The sequence below is a fragment of the Primulina tabacum genome, chromosome 5 (genome assembly GCF_025594145.1).
Source record: "Primulina tabacum isolate GXHZ01 chromosome 5, ASM2559414v2, whole genome shotgun sequence".
Lineage (NCBI taxonomy): Eukaryota > Viridiplantae > Streptophyta > Magnoliopsida > Lamiales > Gesneriaceae > Primulina > Primulina tabacum.
Window position 1 is genome coordinate 15036404 of NC_134554.1, and position 9998 is coordinate 15046401.

At 35.3% G+C, this 9998-nt stretch overlaps 2 protein-coding genes across 2 annotated transcripts; one reads left to right on the forward strand and one right to left on the reverse strand.

Moving 5' to 3' along the window:
* The first annotated feature begins 2981 nt into the window (after window positions 1–2981).
* Window positions 2982–6281, forward strand: LOC142546965 (Golgi apparatus membrane protein-like protein ECHIDNA). Its single transcript, XM_075654972.1, has 6 exons — window positions 2982–3140; window positions 4279–4335; window positions 4430–4633; window positions 4740–4799; window positions 5090–5216; window positions 5951–6281. The coding sequence occupies exons 1-6, from the start codon at window positions 3126–3128 to the stop codon at window positions 6037–6039; spliced, it is 552 nt and encodes a 183-aa protein (XP_075511087.1). The 5' UTR covers window positions 2982–3125; the 3' UTR covers window positions 6040–6281.
* Window positions 6282–6585: 304 nt separating this feature from the next.
* LOC142546966 (uncharacterized) lies at window positions 6586–9562 on the reverse strand. Its single transcript, XM_075654973.1, is given in 5 exon segments — window positions 6586–6944; window positions 8618–8639; window positions 8641–8787; window positions 8882–9188; window positions 9410–9562. Coding segments are annotated over 4 exon segments (426 nt in total). The 5' UTR covers window positions 8942–9188; window positions 9410–9562; the 3' UTR covers window positions 6586–6747.
* Between the last annotated feature and the right edge of the window lie 436 nt (window positions 9563–9998).

Sequence of the window (9998 nt, forward strand, 5' to 3'; positions counted from 1 at the left end):
AGACGGTTTTATATGTCGTATTTTGTGAGACGAATATCTTATTTGGGTCATTCATGAAAAAGTATTACTTTTTATTGTGAATATCGGTAGGATTGACCCGTCTCACAGATAAAGATTCGTGAGACCGTTTCACAAGAGACCTACTCGATAGTTTAATATAATAATAAATAATAAAGATATTAGAGATCGGACATGTTATACATACATGACATTTACCATGACTACAACATGTTCTTATTTAAGAGTTTCAAACCTATTAATCATTACTACTCGGGAAAAATTATAGTTCAGTCTTAAATGTTTGTTCTATTTCCGGATTCAATTTAAATATTTCAGCGTTCTCGCTTTTGTCCCAAATGTTTCCAAAAAATTCTCGAGTCGATCCTTCCTTCCGTTTGCTGGTTAAAACTAACGGGAATCTTGCTCGCGTGTCACTCACACCTCGTAAAAGCCCCAAAACAGATGCTTTCTGTGTGGGAGCCCGGGAGGATATAACTCGGGCATTCCAGTAAAGGGGACATAATTTAAGTCATAAGTATGGGGCATCATGGATTGGTCATCATCAAACGATCCTTTAGTGTGTAAAAAGTGACCAAACTCAATCAAAACAAGCATGAATTGTCAGACCCAATGGTGTCAGTGAAAGCAGAAAGCTTGTGTAGCCATATCCTCATGAATAGTGGTTGAACACTGAAAACAAGATCATCATTGACTTTCTTATTATAAATATCAGGTTGGTTTATCATTAAAGACTCTCATTCATTTTACATATTGTCTACAACATTTATTACAAAACTCTCTCCATAATCGTTAAACGCCGGAAAATCTTCCGACGCCCATTAACGTTTTTTATCTCTTGAGAGTGCAGGTCCAGGTGTCCGGCAACTATCTCCCGCTCATCAACCCAATCCGGTGAAATCGCCCACCAAGTTCTTACTAAATTCACCCAGTCATAATTATGCGTGTTGTGTTTTGTCACCAGATATTTGTGTTTCAGTGGAGGACTAATGGCTAAGCGAAGTAATTTTTCACCGAAGATCAATCCAAATTATAATAATTTATCATGCAGAAATACATGCCGATGAATACGTTTTGAATGCTAGAAATCACATTCCTGAAAACTAGACATTGAGATATATTTAGAACACCTTGAAGCTTCAAGCCATGAACTTAGAGGCCCTCAACTTCAAGGCAGTGAGTTGCTAGAAGATGAAATACTCCAAATCTGAATTTTTTTTTGGATTTAACCAACAAGTATAGCAACTCAAGTTGGTTAGGAAAGAGTCTGGTCGAAACCTTTGTGACAAATCCTAAATTCGGAACAAAAGAATTTAGAGAAGTTATTTGCAGAAAATTCAGATGCAGTGTATCGAGGAATGTGGCTTATTCAGCAAAGAGAAATGCACTGAAGTTGCTGCAAGGGACACATGAGGAGCGATTTAGTAAGATAAGAAGTTGAAGGGGACACGATAGTTTTGAAGTTGTCCGAGGATGATGAAGGTGCAAGATTCCAAAGTTAATACATCTATTTCTCAGCACAAAGAACAGGGTTCAAAGATTCTTGTAGGCGTGCCATTGGTGTTGATGAATGTTTTATGAAAAGAAAAAATGGTGGAACAATTTCTGTCAGCTGTGAGATTAGATCTCGATAATAACATATTTCCATTATATTATGCGTTGGTTGAGTGTGAGAACAAAGATAATTGGACATGATTTTTGAAGCTACTGGATGATGATATTGGATCTCTGAATGATGACAGTTGAACCTTTACGACAGAAAAGCAGAAGGGACTGATTCCTGCATTTGAAAATCTGTTTCCGTATGTAGATCATCGATTTTTTGCAAGACACCTACGCACCAATATGAAACACGACAGATTCAAGAGCCTGTCGATTAATAGTGTGTCATGGGCTGCGATAAAGGCGACAATAATTGAAGAATTTAGTTGGGGAATGCAGGAACTCAAGCCCATTGAACCAGCTACCTATGAATGGCGAATTTTCTGCCAACACATCCCTTATCTTAGGACAAACCCACTGCTAATTTTTTTGGTCTTCTCCTCGTTCACCACAAATCTATTCGTCTACATATTTCGAAACTGGCTTCTGGATATTCCTCTATGATGTCAAATGAAATGTATTTCCAAATAATGAATATGTCTGATACATAAAATACATCACTATTGCATGGCCAAGATGTACAACAGATGTTACATATCAATCTGCATTTGGAATTTGATTTGATGGAAACTTTATATTATCAGTTGTCTTGAACCCATCTTTTGATGATCTCACCTGCAGCGTGAGGCGCTTAAAATGGGCGCCTCGGCGCCTTGCTTGCGCACAAAGGGTGCTGGGGCGCCCAAGTGCTTGGCCTGTGGACTGGAATTTTCCAGATTGCACATTGTGCACTGGGACATCGCTTTTAGGCTCCTTGCACCTCCCCTCCTATTAATGAGTCACTTGACATATTCAAATTGCAATGTAGACATATTTTTTTATTCCATTGATATTTATTAATTAATAATAATAATAATCATCCTCAAAATACAAGACAAAAAGACACAAGTAAGCATTTCAAAGAGTGAATTACTACTACAAGTTGCACAAATCACAAGTGTCACAACCTTTGACGCGTGCTTGCGATTATTTTTCTAATTCTAACACAAATCATTCAAATTTATCAAATTTTTGGATCGATTTAGCTTGTGTGTTGAATTACTACTGCAAGTTGCATAAACGTAGATAAAACAACTAGATGTAAATGTTTCTCCATATTGACTACTCGAAATAGAAATAGAAATTTGGGCATCTGAATTGTGATTCTAATTCGATTGAGATTATACATTTACAAAAGGATTCTGATTTAAAAAATCTTATAATATTTCCAATAAATCTCAAAATATTAGGGGGTTTTCGAAATAAGTTGTTATCCAGGGATTGCTTCGCAATTACTGAACCTTCACAGATTTTACCTATTTGAGCTTAATAATAATCAGCAACGATCTCTTCCATATTCATAAATTCAAGAGAAGCAGCTCGGTGTACACATATACCTGTAAAATCTGATCAAATAATTGGAAGCAGAATTGAAGTTCTACATCAAATCTACGATCAGCCCAAAAATGGATCTAAACCCTGTTAGTTTTTGTCATCTGGTTTACTTTCCAAAACGAATACCATGAACACATGCTGCGTTTCTGACTATTAATTTACGTGTTACAGATGATTTAGTGATCAAGTCTATTGTATTTTGTGATCTGGTAATAAAATTGACTACATTTGTTGTATCAGGAGTTGGGGGATCTGATTTCTTTTGATTGGCTGGTTTTATGAAAAAATGTGGGTTTTTAGGGTTCTTGTTTAAGAGTTTTTAAATTCGATGAAATGCTAATGGTTGGCCTGAAGGATTGCAGTTGCAGCCTTGTTGGTTGCTGCTGATATGGCTCGAGCTTGTTTGATTTGTTTTGGGATAACGTTCGAAGTTGAAATTTATGCTGGGGAAAAATGATGTAGTGAACGGATGGAATATCTCGATTCTTGATTTAATGATTTGATTTGGTGATCCTCTGTTTGATTTATATCATCTGCTTTACCTGTTAATTATTTCCGTAGTTGATGTTTTTCTAAGTAAATTCTTGATTAGATAGAATTCTGTCCGATGGATAGGTTATACAAGTGCATAAAACTATCTGACAAAAGTGTTCTATAAGATGGTATTTGAAGCCACATGTTCTTGCTTTGCTATGAAATTGTGGTCTATCTAAAAAACACATTTTCTCTATCAAAATGTATTCCATTTTTGTTGTTGATTTCTTGGCCATCCAGGCCCTCAATATCGAGTTAAACAAAACTAACCGTGTACTGACGCTAATTGGATTTCTTTCATGTTGTCTTTGACAATACATCCATAGACTACTTTGTGTATTTAGAAGCAAATGGTCGAATGTTGATCCATTTTGTATGAGAAAAGCATAATGCTCGAATGTTGATCCATTTTGTATGAGAAAAACAGTAAATTTATGTTGTACCTGTGTGATGGAACCTTTTCCAGTGCATTTTTTCTAGTATAAGAAGAGTTAAATTTTAGTCTTTGTCTGGTATATATTTGATTCTAGAGATTGAATTTGTCTAATCGTAGTTATTTTGAATACCTAAAGTAATATAGATACGGTATTTACATAGATAAAAATGATACAACTTCTTTCTGAATTCTGATATGCACAATAAGTTTAATAAACAGTGATGGAGTGCTCACCTCTTTTTTTTGGTACCCAGTCGGCAGGGGAGAATTATGCTCATCCAAAGATATGCTTCTTCCATGTGCTTTTCAAGGTTAAATATAGTTTCCTTTTGTCTTTTTTGGTATTTATGATTTTAATTTTATTTATTGATTTCCTAATGATTAAAAATTTCTCTGTTTTGACAGGCAGCTGCTTTGGCATTTTATATTCTTTCTGCTCTCTTTTTTGATAGTTTTGTCATCATTTTTGTGGCGACTGTACTTTTATCTGCTCTTGATTTCTGGGTAGTCAAGAACGTTAGTGGACGCATCTTGGTGGGTCTTAGGTGGTGGAATGAAATAAATGACGATGGTGAAAGTGTGTGGAAATTTGAATGTCTCGACCAAGAGGTGAGACATCTTAAATGTGGCTTTGCGTTTGATCTTTGCATCATTATTTCAGAAGTCTTACGGTGGATAATAAATGTTGTACACCCATATATCCTCTTTTTTTCAGTCACTTGCTCGGATGAACAAGAAGGATTCATGGCTGTTCTGGTGGACCTTGTACCTCACAGTAAGCAAATAAGTTAAATTAAAGAATTTTGATTCAAATATCACGCGGTCGCTGGAACGTTGTGAAGCATAAAGAATAAGCAAAAGTATTCTGTCAACGCTTTGTATAATCATTCACTTTCTTCAACAACTAAGGAATTTAACCTTATTTGCCATCATGGTGGACTTCAAGATTGCTTTAATTGTTACTTGCTATTTGGTCTCAATCATTTGTCTTATGGACGGCATTTTGAGAATCCCTTTCCGTTTGGTATCTTGAAATCCACCTAAAGCATTGCCTTTTCTTTGTAGGCGGTCGCATGGATATTCTTTGCTATATTCTCTATCATTAGGTTTCAAGCTGATTATCTTCTTGTTGTTGGTGTATGTTTGACGCTGAGCATTGCCAATATTGTTGGATTTACCAAATGCCGTAAAGGTATGTGGACTCACTGACACACATATCATGTTTTGGTTCTTGTTTTACAATGCAAAATCATGTTTTGCTTCTTGTTTTACTTTGACTGTTGCATAATGCATGGTATGGATCTCAAAAGTAACTTAACTATAATGTACTTGATTTGGGGGAGCAGAAATTCCATTACCTGACTTTAGATAATAACTACGAATTCTAAACTAATTTTGTATTTGAACTCTTTTGAAGGTTGTTTCTAGAGATGACCTTTTGTTTTAAATGCCTTACACACTGGCTAGTCTGAAAAGTACTTCATCTATCAGTATTAAATGATGGTTTGTGGTGTCCTATTCGAATTCCAAATTTGTGGGTAGGAATATGCTTATGACTCATGGTACTGCTGTAACATCAGTTCTGTACCATTATACAAAGAGAACATGAAAAAATTCGTTGGATGCACATAAATGACTCACTTGGTTTTACAAAGGATCTCTCATTTTGAAACTTACTGACACGGTGCTTCTTGTTTACATGAAGTTGCTATTCGTGCAAGTCTTGTTGTTAGTTTGCATTAGTTTGGAGCTAGTTACTATGTCGTACCGACGAAAAGGTTTTACTTAAGAGTCTTCATTCATATCCTGACGCAATGAAGAACGTAAATTTCATCGAGATAGCTCGGAATTTTAAGGCAAATTTTGTTTTTAGTTTTTCGTTTGATTAATCTCATTGAGAAATAATACCGATCTTTCATCTCCCAGATGCTAAGAAGCAGCTTCAAGCATTCGCTACGCAGACCATTGCGTCTCGATTCTCATCGACCATTCAATCAGCATTTAGTGTCGTTTGAATGGTTTATACAAAATCGACCTGATGAGAGAGAAATATGATGCTTGGAAGAATTGGTGGTCTATGACCTACACATTTCGTACTTCATGGTGTAGTGACAATATATATCACCAGCAAGTGGAAGAGGATCTTGTATTGTTTCAATTTGAGACCTTGTTAGGAATCTAATTGTTTGATATATTTTGTTGCTTTTACCTCATGTTGCCTCATGCTGATGAATTTTTGTATTTGCAAGAATGCTGATGTATGGAGTGTAAATGTACTTCAAAATGTAACTATTACCACGCTTATTAGGCAAATGATAAGGTTTTGGTCTCCGTTCCATCGTTTTTATGAGGGAGATTTTGGGAAATTTTTAGGAATAACATAAATATTTGATCTTATGATTTGAAGGAGACAGAAGATAGTGCAGCAGTATTTAAAAAAAAAAAACAAAAAGTCAGTGCAGCAGTTACATCATCTGACTTTTTTGTTGACGTTGTTTGGTTAAGACCTCAGTTTTCTCAGACGTGGGATAAGTTTTACTTGTACGAATGGGCAAGGATCATAAACAACGAAATAAGTTGATCTATGACCACCAAGTTCTCAAAATCAATATCATTCATTAAGTTTCGATCATAATCAAATATTGAAATCAAATCCACCAATGACATATTAATGGCATGAGCGCGATGGTGCACGCGGGTAAAAACATGCACACGGTGTCAAATCATCTCCCCAATAAAGCAACTCGATCCTTCTGTACTGCTTGCGACAAATTAATGTCAAAGAGCTCACAACGAATTGGCATTTCCATCTCATAAAACGGGTTCTTCAGAACGTAATCAGTATATAGCTCGTAAATACATTTCAAGAGACCCTCCATATGTTGGACACCAGGTTCGCTGACCACAAAGAATTTGGTACCTGAAAGAAAAGAAGTGATTAGCATATTTTCATTTGTGAGACAAATATGTTGGTTTTGACAACCAGAAACAGGTTTTGAATTAAGAAAGCTTTCAGGGCTTAGCTACAACATCCCCAAAATTTATTATCAATCAGAATGAAAGTTACCATTACAAGAATAAAATTAATAGAGAATCAAGTCAATGTAACTGATAATGTCTTCAATCTTCCGTTCAGCTTCTGTTCATAGTCGACCGTTCACAAAGAGGATAACAAGGAATATGGAGCTCTTTTGTGCAGGGATCATATGCGACTACCCGTGCTCAATCATTTGTTCAATGCAGGACTTGCTATTGATGATGCTTAGTCTGGAGCTTCATTCTAACGGGCCATTTAACTATGTTTACTTTAGATGTATCAGGGCGCTGATGAGTCATCATCATTCAGGAAAATTCAAATCATACCGAAGAATTCAGAGTTATCTTTGCATTTACTTGACCAAGCAATCTCCAACTACACTTCACACAAGTCTTTAAAAGAGCATACAAAACAAGTATAAAACAGATGCGAAAAAAAGTGATATATATTAAATCATACTAATATAAACTATATATATTGAATCATACTAATATAAACTATTGGAAACCACTTTCTCAATACTCCTACTAGTTTGACAATAATTCCAAAATCTTGTCAGGGTGTGCAAAAAGAAAACCAATAATTTTCTTTCACCATTACGAAGTAAGAACCACCGAAATGGAGAGTCAAAAGTATACAACCATTAACGACATTAGAATCCCATGTATATGGATTGGCGCAAATTCTACAAGGATGAGAGCACTATTTTAATTACAGCAATTTATCTAGTACGATATTATTGATTAATGAAATTCGGTGTTAACTAGGAACTCGAGTTATTAGGAGTGTAGAATTTCTAACTGGTGGGTATAAAAGTCAAAAGGGAACTCCTTTACATGACTCCAAAGTTGATAGGGATGCATGGCAAGATGTTCTTTCCTTTTGGAAGTCCCATCGACGATGAATCAAGAGCTTGCTCGTCCGGCACCGGATGTGTTTTTCTTCATCTACCAATTCCTAAAAATTAGAATTTTGTATCATGCTAGAGTGTTTCTAACTCAAGTGTTGCTAAGGCCATAGGTTGTTGCATGGATTACATGTTGCGACAAAAAAACAGAAGTAGATCTTAGTTTATTGCTCTTCAACCTTTGTTTCATTCATGTAATATGTAACATTATAATATTAGAATGTCTAAGTATAGCTTAAACTGTTTTATACTTTATCTTTATGTTTCTTCTTTTTAAAAATATATATTCCAGAACTTGGACATTGGACATAATTCTATGAATTTGAGCCAACGATGCTAAGCAAGTACTGCTACAATCACTTCCACTGATTCCACATTCTTCAAATTGATGGATAATTTTCACCGTTGACAACCTAGACTTATACATCAATAATATTTTCTTATAATTGTTTGAGATTGAGCTTTTTACTCTTTATCTAGCAGGTGTAACTAATACTATAAATCTGCCACAATCTACAACACACACAAGAAAAAACAGATCCCTGAAAACAGCAGAAACAAGAAAACGAGGTACTGATCATCCTTACAAAAGATGAAGGAGGCCAGGAAAAGAGAGAGAGAGAGAGAGAGAGAGAGATTGTTTTCACACCAGTGAGAGATTGAAAGCAATGGAAGATCAAAAGTATCAGCTTGGAGAAGCTCAATTCCCGAGCACCCAGAAACAGGGGACAGCTGTTGAGATATGGCATGCATTGAATGCCACAAGCTTGCTAGTCTCAAACTATCGTTTGTATCCATTCTTCCAGCTGACCCATAATCCTTGAAGACATAAAGATGCAACTTTTAATTCATCTCTTATATAACTTACAATGCTTGACTAATAGAATAGGGGTGTGTGCGTGTATGTGCTAACCTTGTAGAAAATAAGACCGCCCGATTTGTTGATAATATAGAGGCTGAAAATCGCAGCCATTGACTATGAGGTACTCTAATCGAGATTTAATTTCGGAATCTACAGTGGAAACTCCACAGGGATTGATGTTATGCTGAACAAAAATGAAAATGTGATTGTAAGTGCCAACAACTGCTATGGGCTTTGCATCAATTTGCTACGGTTTTCATCAAGTTCAGGAAGCTAATAGGCAGATCACCACCATCACATCCATAAAACCTTCGTCAAAAATTCACCAAAAAATTCCAGGGGGCGGATCAAGTACTGGCTGTTTCCCGATAAATGAAGAAAAAATATTGTGAAAACTTAGGCGGCCTATTTCCAATAACAATATTCCAGCTAACGAATATACAGAAGCAAACCCAGCTCCCAATAATAAATTTAAATCCAACAGATTTGCCACAATCGGAATCACCAAACGACAAAGGCTCGTACGTTAAATCACCAGCTCGAAAACATATAAACACAAAGATGTAAGGAGAGAGATACCTTTGGACTCCGAATTCAGAAAATTTTGGGATGATCTTGGAAGCTGCAAATGAGGATCTTGGGATGATCCTGGAAGCTGCAAAATTTGGGATGATTTTGGAAGGTTTAAGCCGTGTTTGGCATTTACTTTTCTGGCAGTTGGTAAATTTGTAGATTATAAAAAAATATGATTATTTAAAGAATAAGTTTTCTGTGAAACGATTTCACGAATCTTTATCTGTGATGCGGGTTAACCCTATCGATATTCACAATAAAAAGTAATATTTTTTTATGAATGACCCAAATAAAATATATGTCTCACAAAATACGATCCGCGAAATCATCTCACACAAATTTTTGTTTTATTTAAAATATGACTATTTATCCCAATATTAAATTTTTCACCAACATTATTTTTGAAGAAACAAAATGAGTATCCATAGTCTTGTGGATTTTAATTAAATTAAGCAAAAATTAACTTATAATCTAAATAAAAAAAAAATACACAAAACTCATTTTTTACAGTAAAAATCAATAAACATTTTTTGTTACTGATTATGTGACAAATTATGATATCTATAATAATTATCTGTCTAAGAACTATAGAAGA